This window comes from Theropithecus gelada, chromosome 6 (assembly GCF_003255815.1).
Source record: "Theropithecus gelada isolate Dixy chromosome 6, Tgel_1.0, whole genome shotgun sequence".
NCBI lineage: Eukaryota > Metazoa > Chordata > Mammalia > Primates > Cercopithecidae > Theropithecus > Theropithecus gelada.
The window spans coordinates 148,248,648-148,264,768 of record NC_037673.1 but is presented as its reverse complement, the minus strand read 5'-3'; the positions used below and the strand labels follow the sequence as shown (position 1 = coordinate 148,264,768).

The window sequence follows — 16,121 nt, the reverse complement described above, 5'->3', positions numbered from 1 at the left end:
TGGTTATCACCAGTGGAGACTGCAGAACAGCAAAGATTGCTGCCTGTTCCTTCCTCTGGAAACTTCATCCCAGAGGGGCAGCTGCCAGATGCCAGCTGGAGCTCTCCTCTATGAGGTGTCTTTCAACCCCTGCTGGGAGGTGTTTCTCTGTCAGGAGGCATGGGGGTCAGGGACCCACTTGAGGAGGCAGTCTGTCCCTTAGCAGAGCGTGAGTGCTGTGCTGGGAGATCCACTACTCTCTTCAGAACTGGCAGGCAGGAACGTTTAAGTCTGCTGAAGCTGCTCCCACAGCTGTGCCTTCCCCCCAGGTGCTTTGTCCCAGGGAGATGGTAGTTTTATCTATAAGCCCCTGACTGGGGCTGCTCTTTTTCTTTCAGAGATGGCCTGCCCAGAGAGGAGGGATCTAGAGAGGCAGCCTGGCTACAGAGGCTTTGCTGAGCTGTGGTGTGCTCCACCCAGTTCGAACTTCCCGGCAGCTTTGTTTACACTGTGAGGGGAAAACCACCTACTCAATCCTCAGTAATAGTGGACACTTCTCCCCTCACCAAGCTCAAGGGTTCCAGGTCGACTTCAGACTGCTGTGCTGGCAGCGAGAATTTCAAGCCAGTGGATCTTAGCTTGCTGGGCTCCATGGGGATGGGATCTGCTGAGCTAAACCACTTGGCTCGCTGGCTTCAGCCCCCTTTCCAGGGGAGTGAACGGTTCTGTCTTGCTGGGGTTCCAGGTGCCACTGGGGTATGAAAAAAAAAAAAAACTCCCGCAGCTAGCTCGGTGTCTGTCCAAATGGCTGCCCAGTTTTGTGCTTGAAAACCAGGGCCCTGGTGGCATAGGCACCCGAGGGAATCTCCTTGTCTGCAGGTTGCAAAGACCCTGGGAAAACAGTAGTATCTGGGGCCAGAGTGCATCATCCCTCACGACACAGTCCCTCAAGGCTTTCCTTGGCTAGGGAAGGGAAATCCCCAACCTCTTGCGCTTCCTGGGTGAGGCGACACCCTACTCTGCTTCGGCTCACCTTCTGTGGGCTGCACCCACTGTCTAACCAGTCCCAGTGAGATAAGCTGGGTACCTCAGTTGGAAATGCAGAAATCACCCGCCTTCTGCATTGATCTTGCTGGGAGCTGCAGACCAGAGCTGTTCCTATTTGGCCATCTTGCCAACCAAGTTTAGACATTTTAATAATATAATGCGGCAACTTTGAAAATCAAATTCTCCCCTCTCTTCAGGATTTGTTGCTGTTGCTATTCAGTAACTTTTCTGAACTAATTCCGTAAAGTTTGTATTATTTATTTTGTAGGACCACTGAAGTCTCTGCTCAGTTAGGTTGGTAGTCAGCTAAAAATCAGACAAAGGTTTCTTAAATGGCTGGAACCTATAAGTCTCCTAGCCTTCACCAAGGGGCTCTCTATCTTAAACATTCTGCAAGGCAGTTTACAACTTTGACTCAGGCTCCACTTCCTGCTTGCTCAGACTATCAAGGTTAGCCAAAGGTGAGTGCCTAGAGCCATCTCAGGTCTTCCCAGGAATGCACACAGCTCTAAGTTTGCACACAGTTTCCCAAGAATATGTCAGAGCTTTCCAAAGCCCCCTATAAACATCTCATTACCCAGCTTTTCCTATTCAGCTTTTTGATTAACTTATTATTTTGCCCCAACTGCCTCAGGTAGCAATTACTGTTGATTGCTTTTGATGAATGCCCTCAAAGAAAAGGTTGTTCACACGGGGACAGCTCCAAATCCAGGTCAAATAAAGACAGCCTTATGAGTGGCATTTTTGAGGGAACCATGAGGTATGTCAAATGATGATAACTCTCTGGGAATGAGGCATTGAAGAAGCTCCAACTGTTTTCTGCTCCATCCAATGGCTTCCAGACAGCTGTTGGTTTTCAAGGCTACCATGGAGCTGGATAGATTAGGATAGGAATAGGGCAAAACACCACAAAGCTCCAAGGGAAAAGAAAATACATGTCAGTGCAGAAACTTGTACTTGGTTGTTTATAGCAGCATTACTCACAGTAGCTAAAAGGTAGAAAACTTAAATATCCATTAACTGATTAACGGATAAACAAAATGTTGTATATCCATAAAACAGGGTATTATTCAGCCATAAAAAGGAATGAAATACTGATACATGTTACAGTGTGAATGAACCTTGAAAATATTACGCTAAGTGAAAGAGGCCGATCATAAAAGGCCACATATTGTATTATTTCATTCATGTAAGATATGGATTAGTGGTTGTTTATGGTTAGGGGAATAGAGAGGTGATAGCTAAAAGGTAACAGATTTATTTCTGAGGTAATGAAAACATTCTAAAATTGACTGATGATGATGGTTGCACACATGTGTGAATATTCTAAAAATCATTAAACTGTACACTTTAAATGTATGAATTGTATGGTATGTGAATTATATCTCAATAACACTTTTAAACAATGCCACAAAACTTGTGTTCTTATTAAGATTCAGCTGATTTTCTTGAATAAATGTTGACAGGACTGATATAAGCCTTTGGTAATTAGTGGAGGTCTGAAAAGTTGGCACTGACAATTTTTTCCAGTGTTCCCATTAATTTTTTGGAGGAATTTTCAGGTCCTTACGATGTCATTTTTGCTGACATCCTTCATTCACTTTTAATGCTCAGTACAACAGTTTGTTCCGATCACCCTTAAACAAAACACAGCATTCTGTTCTAAGTGATAATGCTAAATATACCACCGTCTTCTCTTTAGTACTCTCATAGGTACTATAATCTATTTACCCCGATATTCTTTCCAGTCTGTTTGATGTATTTCTCTTCTGTTTTCCTCTCTACCTCCACCCTAATAACCTAGCTGAGGAGCAGACAGCAGTGGGTGATGTGGGGAACTACTGAAGAGCTTAATATTTTACACTCCCCTGCTCTCACCTCCCTGTGTTTCTCCTCCACCCCCACTCTAGGTGTCCTATGTGAAAGCCATTGACATTTGGATGGCAGTTTGCCTGCTCTTTGTGTTCTCAGCCCTACTAGAATATGCTGCCGTTAACTTTGTGTCTCGGCAACATAAAGAGCTGCTCCGATTCAGGAGGAAGCGGAGACATCACAAGGTAGGCCTTTGGGTCACTGCCTAAGGAGGGATACCTGGTAGTGAACAAAAGATTTCTAAGCAGTCTTGTCTGTGTTATTTGTTTCAATGGTCCACTCTTCTCAATGTGCAAGGCAGGTTAGAAACAGAAATTAAAGACCTAGAGGTCTCAGCTTTCCCTCCCATAAATAATGCCCTCGAGTTGGGTCTATAGGCAGTCACTCTTCGAATCGTAACAGTAACACTACAGAAATTATCAAGTTATACCTAAAGGCAGAACTAATTAATTAAAAGCTGATGGGGTCAAGAAAATAACTAACTATAAACCTAAAAGATTGGGAGATGTCCATTGGCTTTTTTCTGCAAGCCTGCATTGTTTTAATAGGCTTGATTCCAGAAGACAATTGCACCACAAAAGGTGAGATCTTAAAGTAGAATGCCCAGGTTCAGGCCTTTGCTTCCTGCCTCCAGGAAAGAGGCAACAAGCAAGATCTCCGCCAGAGTGGGTTCTCTCTCCATATGAGGGATTGAAAAAAGGAGTATTTGACAGGGCACCTCTGAAAAGTTACCAACCTTTGTTCACAACGTTGTGCACTGACCAAAGAATGCTAATGGGGAGCGTGCAGCCTGCTGGAGCAAACTGCTCCATACCCTGGGTCCATAACTAGTTCCCCAGAAGATCCAACCACCCTGGCTTTTTCCTTAGTTCTTCAAACATACACACAGGACTTTTAATATCTTGTTCTCTTCCCCTGTACTGCTCTTCCAGTACACTGTGTGTCCTAGCAAATGCCATGTTCCAACTGAACTCAATTTCTAAACTTCTAAAAATGTATCCTGATTTAAAAGCGTAAATTCAATGATGTGATTTTTTAAAGCCAATCTCTTCCACCAAATCGCAAGCTCCATAAAAGCAGAGACCGTGTTTGTTTTTGCTCCAAGGTCTATCTCTGGTGCCTAACACAATGCCTAACATACAGTGAGCACGCAATAAGTATTTGTTAAACAAATGAACAAAGGGATAAACAAACGATTAGGTTGATGCAAAAATAATTGCAGTTTTGGCCATTAAAAGCAATAAAGAAGAAGCCTCCAGACAGAGAGTCTGAAGTTTTTCCAGTGACAGATTAGGGCAACCAGGGACCCTGTCATAACGTTGCAGGTCATAGCACGTACCTGCAATGTGCCAGGTCCCACAAGCTTTAGACTGACCTATTTAAAATCGTTGTCTATTAGTCAGTAAAGCTCAAAAATAAAATAAAACAAAACAAAATAGTTGTCTGCCCAAGCACAATGTGCTGTGACAAAGGACCCTGCCTCTCAGTTTTCTTTAGTATGTGACCTCGAGCTAGCCTATTCTTGGGCCCAGGTTCTCCATGTGCAAAGTGCATATAAAGGGAAACTCTGGTGAGAATTAAATCAGGGGATGCCAAAGTAGCTTTAAGTTTTGTTCCTGCCACACAACTGCCAAGGATTAAAATGATTACATATACACACATTTCCATCAGTATGTTTCTTAAACATCAGCAATCTGATTCAATTAACTTCTGGCAGTTTACCACAGGGAGGAGGCCGACATTCCAAGACAGAAGACATCCATGGGAATTAAGATATCACCATCCTTCTAAACTACATTAAGGAGGAAATTGTCTTGGGTTCAGCAAGCCAGATAGAACTTCTTAAATGACCCCTAGTTTTAGTTACTCTGTATTGTCCATTTAATACCTAACCTCTGATGCTTTAAAAAAAAAAAAAAAAGTCTAATTAAGAAACTGGCACGATGGCTTGTGCCTATAATCCCAACTATTAGGAAGGCTGAGGTGAGAGGATTGCTTTAGCCCAGGAGTTCCAAACCAATGTGGGCAACATAGTGACTTTGTCAAAAAAAAAAAAAAAAAAGAGAGAAAGAAAAGAAAAGAAAGAAAGGAAAGAAAGGAAAGGAAAGAAAGGAAAGAAAAAAAAGAAAGAACTAAAGAAAGAAACTGACCAAACATAACTATCTCTGGGATTTCATTTTTCCTTTTCTCCCCCCGCCCCCATAGACTAGCTGCTTTTTGTAATTTCGTCTGCTAGAGACAGTTGTTAAAAACACTAATTTGAAAAGACCATGTCCAAGATATTTTACTAGCACCAGCCCTTTTCATTGGGCACTGCACAGCTCCAGTAGATGCTGTTTGCATGGACTAAAATGAGAATGGAGCCTCCTAAAGATATATAGTATGGTGGGCCTATGGTACTTTCAAAGGCTGCTTCTACCTTCCCCAAATATCTACCAGTTTGACACACTGGAAGAAAACAAACACTATCTCTCTGGCCAGATAAAGTGTGAATAAGGCCACTAGCTAGATTTGATCAGATTCTCCTGCTCAGTTCCCTCCTGGAAGATACCTCAGCAATCACCCCATCCACTCCTTCCATGCAACTGATGAGGGAGACCCACAATAGCAAGGCCAAGTCACCAGTATCATGAAGCAAAGGCAGGAGAGGTGCTGAAAGACCCGAGACTCTCCTCCAAACATTAACCATACCACCGTGAGTTCTTATCTGTTCATCAGTGTGTCCATCCTGAAGCAGATAAAAATGGCCCTGCATTGACTAGATCTTAAATAAAAACTAAGCCTCATCACAAGGCAGAGGTCAAAAACTAGTAGCCAGAAGGCCAAATTTGGTGTGCAAATATCTTTACTTTGGCCTGGAGTGTTTTTAAAATCTGGACTAAGGGGTCAGCATTTAAAAATCACACTTCTGGCTTCACTAGAAAAAAATCACAGCATCCAGCCACACTGGATGTGCTTCCCATAAGGTACTGGTACACTGGAACTGCCTTTAGGTAGGGAATGCATTTTCCAGTTAATACCATCCCTTCTAACCAGGGACATTTCTCAGCCCCAACTCACTTTACCACTCACATTTCTCCCGCCTGCCTCCTTGTATGCATTTGAATTAATGTAATCTCATTCATAAGGGCTCTTAAGTTGGCCCAAATATCAGAAATTACAATGATGCAGAATTAAGCTCACCATAAAGAATAGTTTCCTTTAGAGTAAGCCACTCTTGAAGTGATTTGTACACTAGAGGTGTACCAGTTTGTTCTGCAGAAACCTCTCTTTAACAGGAAGTTTGCAGACGGGATTTTAAGTCCCAGATGGTGAGTGGAGAAGAACTAGCTACATGCCTGAATTTCTCAGAGCCTGTGATCTTGGCCAGCTTTCCCAACTCCCACCATCTTCCCATGTTGTCTCATTTATTGTGCAGAAAGCGTCTGGTTCTCGAATTCTCTGGCCGGCCTCCTTAGGCAAATTATTAGGAAACCATATCTGTGAGCACCAGACTCAGCAGGCATACTACTAGCAACCTCCCTGAGTTCCAGAGTACACTACCAGATTTCCCCTGCTCCAGCTCCAAGCCGCTCTAGATGCAGTTGGGCATGCATTTCCTGCCACCTGCTGGTTCCAATAAGAATAGCAAGCCTTTTACCGGTCATTCCTAGGGAATTTTTCTCCCAGACACAGTATGAAATTGATAATCCTCTAGCTAGATGGGGTCTTCAATCCAAACCTCTACTCCTTCCATTCCCATGTTTAACAGATGAAAGGCAAAGAATAATTCACCCAAAGCAGCATAAAAAGTTAATTTGGTACTTCCTCCTACCTAACTAGGTCCCAGTTTAAAATAAAAAATAAAATAAAATACAACACCACCCCAGCTCCAGCAAGCAGAGATTTTCATTGAAATGCAATAGTGTCAGACTTACACCCCCTTCTAAGTACTTGGCCGGCTCCCCCCAGCTCCTCTCCTTGGCCCTGGCATTGAATCTTCTACTGTTGCCCTATTCATAGACAAGTACTTACTGAACACCTGATTGCCAGGCACTGTATGTAGCACATCCTCTTCCTCCTCACTTTTGCAATGGTGTTGGACAGGATTCATTCATTTTCCAAGGATTTCTTGAGCATTTACCATATGTCTCAAACCTTTCTGGTGCTAAAAATACAACTCCATTTGAACAAACAAACAACAACAAAAAAAAAGCAGCTAAAGCTGGTGAAGATATACAAGTAAACATTTGCTCAACAAACATATACCAAATTTTGAGCTTATGAACCAGGGACTATGTTCATATGTTCAGTGTTGAGAGTGCAGTGAACATGACAGACTTTGCCTCTACTTTCATGGAGCTTATAATCTAATAAGAGACAGATGTTAATGAAGAAATTACCAACAATGTGATAAGAGCTTTAAAAAAAAGACAGAGATACGTACAGAGAGCTTATGGAGCACACAGCAGGAACGGCTAGCCTATACTTGGGAGCTCAGAGAAGGCTTCTGAGGAAAAATTAGGTGAAAGAGGAGTTGGAGCCAAGAGATGGGATTGAGAGTGTGTTCTAGGCAGGGAGAACAACTTGCACAAAGGCAAGAAAGGAATTCAAGAAAAGAACCATGACATTTTCAAATATAAGGAAATATTTCGGTGACTAAAGACACCAGATAGAAATGGCACAAGATGAGACTGGAAAAGCAGGCAGCGTCCAGGTTCTAAGGCCTTGTTTATCGTGTTCAGGATTTTAATTAACCTGAAGTCAGTGGCAGCCTATTAAAAGGTTCTAAGCAAAAGATGACCAAGATCTGTGTTGTAAAGACTCAGATGGGTTGGGTGGTGGGGGCAGATTGGAGGCTGTTGCAATGTAATCATAATCTGTAATCCCAGAACTTTGGGAAGCCGAGGCAGGAGGATCTCTTGAGGCCAGGAGTTCAAGATCAGACTGGGCAACATAGTGAGACCCCCATCTCTACAAACAAAATAAAACAAAACAAACAAACTGGAAGGTGGCCTGTCCTACAGTAGAGATGGAGAGGCACCAGTGGATCCTATACTGAGTTTCTTGTTCTCTGTTGGCCAGGTCCTGCACGGGAACAAGCAGAAGATGGTGTTCCTTTCCTTAAAGCGTTATCTAGGTGGGCAATGTGAGCTGATAAAACTTCCCAGTGCCAACACTGAATCAACAGCTCAGTTGAGACCAAAACATTAGACTCTCAATTCCTCCTCAGAGCTCACATGCAAAGATAACAAAGCTGGACATGAGGAGAGCAGACAATAGGGCCTCCATGATTCAGACCAGGGCAAGACCATCATGACCTGGGAAAGGGATGAACTAGAAGGATCAGGGCAGCAGGCATTTTGGTAGTGAGCATAAGGAAGGGACATGAGAATGCACAAGAGAAAATGTACAAACAAAGCTGGAGGGGTGCAAAGTATCTGGTGGGGGAGAAGGAAGGCCTAGAAAGGTAAGTTGGAGCCAAATGATGAAAGGTCTTGAAAGAAAACTTAGTAAAAATCCAGAGGTCTGTCTGAAGTTACAACTGCCAGGGATATGGGAACGTGGAGGCAGGAAGAAGCTGTGGCTTCCCTGGCTTGTAGAATGGAAGTGAGGCCCAGAGCTCCTGCTCCATCCTGGCCTATAGCTATCCCCCTTACCAATCACTCCTGGGAGCTATTAATTGGGGAATGGGATGGGGAAGAGGGCAAGGAAGCAACAGAGGCAAAGCAGGGGATCTCTCCAAATTGTCCTCCGAATTTCTAAGTAAAACCCAGTACAACCTTGAATATGCTCTTAATTATAACCTCTGATGGTCAAAAGAAACTTGTGGAGTAGTGGGGAGAATCTTATCCCCCAGGTAGAAGAAAAAATGAAATAAAAATTCCTGAGACTCACGGAAGGAAATTACTTGCCTATGGTCATACAGCCAGCAATTTATACAGCTGAGACTTGAACACAGGTCTCCAGACTCTGAACCACATTCCTATCCCCTGTTTTGCACCTGTTTCAGCAGGCAAGTGGCGCCCCTCTATAAGGCAGAACTCCCCAGCCAGCCAAAAAGCCTCCAAAAACCTAGAGTGATGCAGTCTGGAAAGCAGGGAGAACCAGATGGGCATGGCCTGGCCCCCAAAGGAGTGCCTTGCAGGGAGGGTGCCTAGCCCCTGTCTTATTTTAAGTAGAGCCCCATGTTGAATCTATTCCAGGAGGATGAAGCTGGAGAAGGCCGCTTTAACTTCTCTGCCTATGGGATGGGCCCAGCCTGTCTGCAGGCCAAGGATGGCATCTCAGTCAAGGGTGCCAACAACAATAACACCACCAACCCCCCTCCTGCACCATCTAAGTCCCCAGAGGAGATGCGAAAACTCTTCATCCAGAGGGCTAAGAAGATCGACAAAATATCCCGCATTGGCTTCCCCATGGCCTTTCTCATTTTCAACATGTTCTACTGGATCATCTACAAGATTGTCCGTAGAGAGGATGTCCACAACCAGTGAAGGGTCTGAAAGGTTGGGGGAGGCTGAGAGAGGGGAACGTGGGAATAGCACAGGAATCTGAGAGACTAAGGAAGAGAAGGGGAAGAGAGGGAGGGGGCACACTTACACAACCCTCTCTGCAATATGTGCAATAGCAAAATGCAGTGATGCATGAATTTTACAATGTGGCACTATTTAACCTCGGGTGGGCTGTGGGCGGGGGGTCAGGAGGGACTTTTCTAATATAGGAACTGAGGGCTGGGAGGAAGGGAGGGGGTAAAGGCAGGGGTGGGGATTGGGGAAATAATAGCTTTCAAAAATCTCAGTCCATGGCTGTGCAGTTTTCCTGTTGGGAAGGAGAGCGCAGTCTGCCCCAGAGCAGAAAGAAAGCAATGTAATATATGATATATATTCATGCTTAATATTAATGCAAAACCACAAAAACAAAAGATTTGTTTCTTAACCTATCAGCCTAGTAACTGCTTAAATTTTTAAAGTCACAGAAGTAATGGACAAATTTTCCCAGAGTGGAAACAGTCACAAATAAGCTTGCTCTGGTGTATGTCCCACATCATACCCCTCCAAATGCCATACCCGTCTTCAAACTGACCCAGGCAGACACATGCCAAAAAGCCATTTTGCCTCTGCTTCAAGAGGGCTGTGTGGTATGGGAAGGGGTAGTGGAAACGGGGACAGGTGGAGAGACGAGAAGGGAGTGACTAAAGAGACAGACATTTCAGAGGCCAAGGATTGAGAATGTAGGTAACTCCAGCTCAACCCTCACATCTCAAGGCCACAACTGTACCTCTCTGAGCCCTCTTGCTTCTGTGCTTCAACAATGTCCCACTCACCCTCCACCACCACCCAGAAATGGCCAACGTGGTTTTCTCATTATATTGCCAATATGCAACCTTTTTTTATGGTTAAAAAAAAATCTTGAAAAATAATATGCAGATAGACTGAGTGTAAACAGATACTTTTTTCAAATGTCTATTTTTTTGGAGAGTCTCTTTGGAATTGCAACTCAGTGCATGTTTGGGAAGGTGGCGTCAGTGGTGTGAAATACAATTATTCTCTAGTGGTCCTACAGAGTAAAGTTTTAAGAGGTGAAACAGCAGTGTTGAGTCTGCTGCCAATTAGACATAAATGGGTGGGGAGAGATAGTAATGTTTAGAAAATGTTTGTTATATTTTGACATATCATATATCACAATGTGCAAAGTTTGGGGGGCTGACCCCGTTATATTTTTGTAAGTCTGTTTTTTTCCTTTTAGGTGCTTTAACATTTAGGAAAGTTAGACAAATATTTTTCTTTCAATTCTGAAGTGCCAGAATTGTCCTGGGACAGCTAGGGCACTCCAGAAAAAAGAAGGACCAGGAGATGAATTTAGTTTGGGGGATGGGGTGGGCATGGTCCTGCTGACAGAAATGGATATCACTGATGGGAGGTCTGCAAGGTGGAGACAGCAGGCCTCTGTCCACTGTCAACAGCACTATGCCTGAAATAATGGCACCATTGTCTGAAGCATTTTCCCTGCTTTGGCCCATGGCCAGAGTATGGGGGTTCCATTTCTTTCTTTGCACTTTAGTGTCTGAGCTTTGGATCAAAGGTGTAGGTAGAATGTTGAGATAGCTGACAATCAGTTTGTCCTGAGGCCTGGGGTTTCAAATGTGTCTTTTAAAAATCTCCAACTTGAGGCAGGATGGAGAAGGAGTGGTAAGCAGAGAAGACACACTGGAAGCCTAACTTTTCCCTAAAGCACCTTCCCCTAGGGGATTTTCTCCCATTCCCTCAGCACAATAACTAATACAGTCCTAAAGTAGCAGGTCAAGACAAAGATCTAAAGAGATTTACATAAGGAAAATGCACTATGCAGTCAAAAAAGGATTTGGCTTTGAGGCTTGAATGGTAAAGGTGTTTACATCCAGGTCCAGGGAAAATAAATTATTGCCTTCCCTTCTCTTGGCCTGTGTAGACCAAAAAGCTAAACTGTATTACAGCTTTGGATGATATGATAGAACCTGTAATCTTATTTTTCTAAGAAAACTTGGGAGATGGGAGCCAAGTGGGTAGAAGTCTCTCATCGAAGACCACTCTTTCTCCCATCACAAACATGTGTCCAACGGAGGAAAAGTTTAAAAGAGGGACTTGAACGACTACACTTCAAGATGAGAACATCAGTCTTCGAGCTGCTGTCAGCACCTTTCATTAGCACTATATTCTCAAGTGGTGCATGAGTCTTTGGAGAGGCCCTTTCACTAGCACTTTATTCACTTTATTTAGGGAAAATCATTTTTTAATCTAAAAAAATTAAGCCCTTCTTCCTACTTTACTCATTACTGGACTAAATTCAGAATGTCTGAAGTCTCGGTGAATCAGGCAACAATCGTGCTAGAGCTCCAGCAGAAACTAAAGACAACGCCATTGTTCTAAGACATTCTGCCTCCACTCAAAACAGATAATCCGCAGATTTCAAACCAGCCTCCTTATAAGTAGTGTCTGGAATCCATCTGAGAGAGAGAAATCACTGGGCCATTTGCCCAACCTCTGCTGGGTCCTTGAACTTCTGCCACCATATTCAGCTTGTGGGCCCACTGGGAGCTGCCAGGTTGACAGTAGCCAACAAACAATTGAATAATCTCTTTGAGACACAGAGGGGGAATGTCACTGAAATCTTCTCTCAGACTATTTCAAACTAGTGTCCCTTATGGAAAATCAACATGAGTGGAGTGATTATAGCAATGAAAAGAACCTGGATTTTAGTCCTGCCACTACAATAGGCTGAGTGACCTTGGGTAAAGGACTAGGCTTTAGTTTCTCTAAATACACAATATGAAGAGTAGTATAGTATCTAAACTCCCTCTTAGCTCCAAGTGCTCTATGACTCTGTGTTTAAGCTAGTCTACAGGAAATTCACACGACCAAAAATTTAATGTCACTTTGATTTCTAAACCCTCCAAGGTGGATGTGTGGATACGCATGCATAAACACATGGACCCACACATTATTGCCTTTGGAAAATTTGCAGATTTCTTTTTTCTTTGCCCCTCTTGGCGAACGGTGGTGAGGAAAGGACATGAATCATTACAAAGTCAGAAATATCATCATGAATTAAGAATGGAAGCATATTCAAGGAAAAGACATTATCATCAACGTATAACGTAGTAAGGATTTAACAAATTACATGAATTTCATCTTTATGGAAAAATCAAACCAGATAAGCTAAGCCAATTACTTTAAGTGGCTCCAATGAACAGGGCAATACTTTCTTAATTTCCTCTTCAGTTTGAGCACAGGGGATACTATGCTTTGGGATTACAGATGCCAAGTGGTATGGTGGCCAAAAAACTGATTTAGGTACAATGAACGGTTTACCAGTTTTCAAACTCTTTGCTTATCCAGACCACACCAGTATTTATACATGGTGTGAGAACTGGACACTGGCATAGAGGATTGGTGATTTCACCCTCCAAAACTACAGCTAATCCTAGGAGCCAAATCTAGGAGGTACCAATTAAGCAGACCAAATTTCTGCTTAATTGATTCTCACTTATCAGCTTATAATGTATCTCATTCATTTCAAGAATAGTCAAAATAAATGGCTGAACTTTGACACCCTCTAGTCCTTTCAAACACTGTTAGCTAAGACTCTAAGGAATGAACAAGAACAGGCATGAACAGAAAGGAAAAAAAAAATGTATGTCCGTGTGTATGTGGATATGTAATATCTTGATTTTAACTCTATTTTTAGTTTGAGTCTAAAAAACAAGAGGATTGGTCTTTTGACCCAAATTATTCCTTCTAAACTGTCAATAAATAAGAAATGAATCCCTCTCAAAAGCTCACCAATCTTTTTCATAGGCTATTTTGTTCATACTGGGGAGAAAAATAAATACGAGACATGGTTCCTTTCCCTCAAAGTACACATCTTTATGAGCATCATAAAATATAGAGATGGTGTTTTGTGAGGCTGCATTAGATTACAGAGTGGGCTGATGCCCCACCTAAACTGGTACCATCACTGATAACAGTCTTCTGTGAAAATTAGATTCCTTAGTTAATTGCAACACACTGAAATAGAAGGGGTGATTATTATGTCTGGAGTACCTGCCTCCTTACTAGAAGAATCTGGCAAGCACAAGGCTTGGTGGTGGTACAATCTGTATCAGCTTTAGGACAGAAGTCAAGATCTAAGATTTGTAGCTGTTTCCTAGTCTGGCTGGAATCCCAGTTAAGGAGCCATGAATACCACTCCAGAAAGCATCTTATTCAACGAGCACCTTTTGCACATTCTATCCACCCTCCACGCCGACTCTGAAAAGGCAGACAAGATTTTCTCTGTGAGCTATGTTTCCTGGGTTGGCTAGGTGGCTTGCAAGGGCCCATACTAGATGACACCTCTACCAATTATCATCCTGTTGTTTCCTAAGGATTTCTCAAGTCGTAGAGACACTAAATAGGTTTGCTCATACGTTGGTGCTATTTCATGTTGTTTTGATGGAGCTATGTGGTTATTTAAAGCAGTAACTAAGGTGCTTTGTCATTCATTAGAACAGCAAAATGAGTTCCAAAGTAGAAAAGTATTGGGCAGTAGAAACTGCCCAATAATTTTTAATACTAAGGCTCCTTCAGCTAACAGACCATTACTTCTCCTTCCTTTGCTTTCCCCCTACTCCTCCCACTGCCTCTCTTCTGTCAGCATCCCGTTTCATCAGTTTGTGCCTCTTATTTTATGAAACTGAACTATTAAAAGATGCTGATTTATTTCCAAGAGAAGTAGGGTAGACTAGAATGGACGTAACAACTCCTGTCTTATTTGCTTTAAGGCTGCAATTTCTGTTCATTGTCTTGCCCATGCACTTCGAAATTTCATTGCTCTGCTTTGGAACATTGGGTCGAGAAGTCAAAATGTAGAGAATAGCAAACCAAGAATATACTCTTCAGAGAGCCCAGTGATGGAAATTATATACTACATAGGCCATTAACCAGCTACAAAGCAGTAGCAGCTAACTAACCTGGGAATAAAAGACATCTGCTGGCTGCATACTGATTCCAAGCATAATGGGTCTCCCCTTCCCACCTCCACCTGGCTCCACAATTCCCTGCATTGTCTTTTAACCTCCTCTTCTTCAGACTTAACTGTTTCCTTATGCAACTCCAGAAACCCAGTATCTTATTTAAACACACCTGCCATTTGAAGTAGACAGGTCAGGGAGCGGTGTGGGTCCTTCTCCTGGTATAACCTCAGGTTCATCATGGGAATATAGATAAGCTGTTTCACTTTCTTGGCCTATTTACTCTCCTGTAAAAAGAGGGAGTTGCAGGAGATTCTTCAAAACCAAACTGAATATTTTGATGGGTTGAAGAAAAGAAGAGCTATAGGGTGTGTTGTAAAAGGTTTCATTGTATTCTAGTATCAGGCTTGGCACCCCATCTCAGGCCTTCTGGTGAGTAGGTAGGGAAACATTTAAAAAAAGAAGAGTGAGTCTTGGCCCTTGAAGAGATTATAATCTTAATCCTTTTCCTTGAAAGTCAAGGTATTTCACAACACTGGATGACTTGCCTCTAAGACTAGCTTCTCACCTGAGAATCCCATCACTCATCAGGACATTCCACTCTGGTGTTTTAGCACGTGTATCCTATGAAGGCTGTAACCCACTTCCCATGGCAGTTGTCTGAATTCTCTGCCAAAGCCTCTGCAAGAATCAGAAATCAGAGCAGAACTTGTGAAATATCCTTAGAGAAATAACTGTAATGACTCCTCCCTGCTCCCCCCTCCCCCACCCCCAATATAATCATAGTGAGAAACTTCCAGCAAGATTTAACAATGTATTCCCTGGTGTGTTCCTGTTACTCTAAGTGCAGCTAAAGCAGAAAACATGGGACCATTCCAGACCATTGGAGGGTTTGTCTAAATTCATACCATTGACTAACTATACTAATAACAAGCAATTTATAGCTGATGTGACTGGAGTTGAGCCAGCTCTCTCCATATTCACCCTCAAACAAGACCTCACCCTGGAAACGTTTCTGAAATGCTTCTGCACTCCTATGGTTTCAACACTTCTTATAATCAGAACACTCTCTTTCTCAGCAGGGATATTATGTATGCTTTATATCAATGGAATCCGAGACAATCAATCCAAAGTCTCTTGGAGGATGGGACATTTGAGCTCAGATTCTAAACAAAAGTTCTTTTCCATAGCAGTTCACTATCTGGATTTATGTAATTGTGGTCTCATTCCAGCAGAGGAGTTTCTAACGGCCCTTTACTCCCACCCAAGCTCTGGACATGAAGTAGGAAAATGAAATTACAAGGGAAGCGTGTCAACAGAGCTGCCCCTCTCCAAAAAAGTTAAGTAGATGCTCCTCCTTGTGTTGAAGTCCTTTCGTCTGTGCAAACTAGCCAGATGAGTTCATTGGACAAGGCCTCCATGACTGTGCTTCATAGAATCCACTTGGCCTCACCTGTCTCTTCAGTTGCATCTAGCTTGGTCTTTGGTACAACAGGACCACAGCAGTGATGTCAGGAGTGTCTTAGCTACTGCTCTAAGGGCCAGCACAGTACCCCTTCTGGTCAGCTCTGGATGTTGTTCAGAAAAGTGGCATTCTTTGAATGGTCCCTATTTAGTGACCCCAAGTCTGTCTGGTTTAGTGGGTCTCCAGGTCCACGCACATGTCTTTGGATGACTTTTGAAATGTTTCCTTAGCCAGGAGAAAGCATTTTAATCTTCTTTCAAAGTGTAAGTTACAATGGGCTCAGGAAGA

General features: G+C 42.9%; 1 protein-coding gene across 3 annotated transcripts in view; it reads left to right on the top strand.

Annotated features, from left to right (window-relative positions):
- GLRA1 (glycine receptor alpha 1) overlaps positions 1 to 9,534 on the top strand; it is a 101,819-nt gene extending 92,285 nt beyond the window's left edge. For 2 of the 3 annotated variants that reach the window (XM_025386846.1, XM_025386845.1), the window contains 2 exons: positions 2,937 to 3,083; positions 9,084 to 9,534. In XM_025386846.1, the coding sequence (XP_025242631.1) occupies positions 2,937 to 3,083; positions 9,084 to 9,374 (438 nt within the window). In that variant the 3' untranslated portion in view covers positions 9,375 to 9,534. Of the gene's footprint in view, positions 1 to 2,936; positions 3,084 to 9,059 lie in introns of all 3 variants that reach the window. The other variant, XM_025386844.1, reaches the window with a different exon arrangement.
- Positions 9,535 to 16,121: the final 6,587 nt, after the last annotated feature.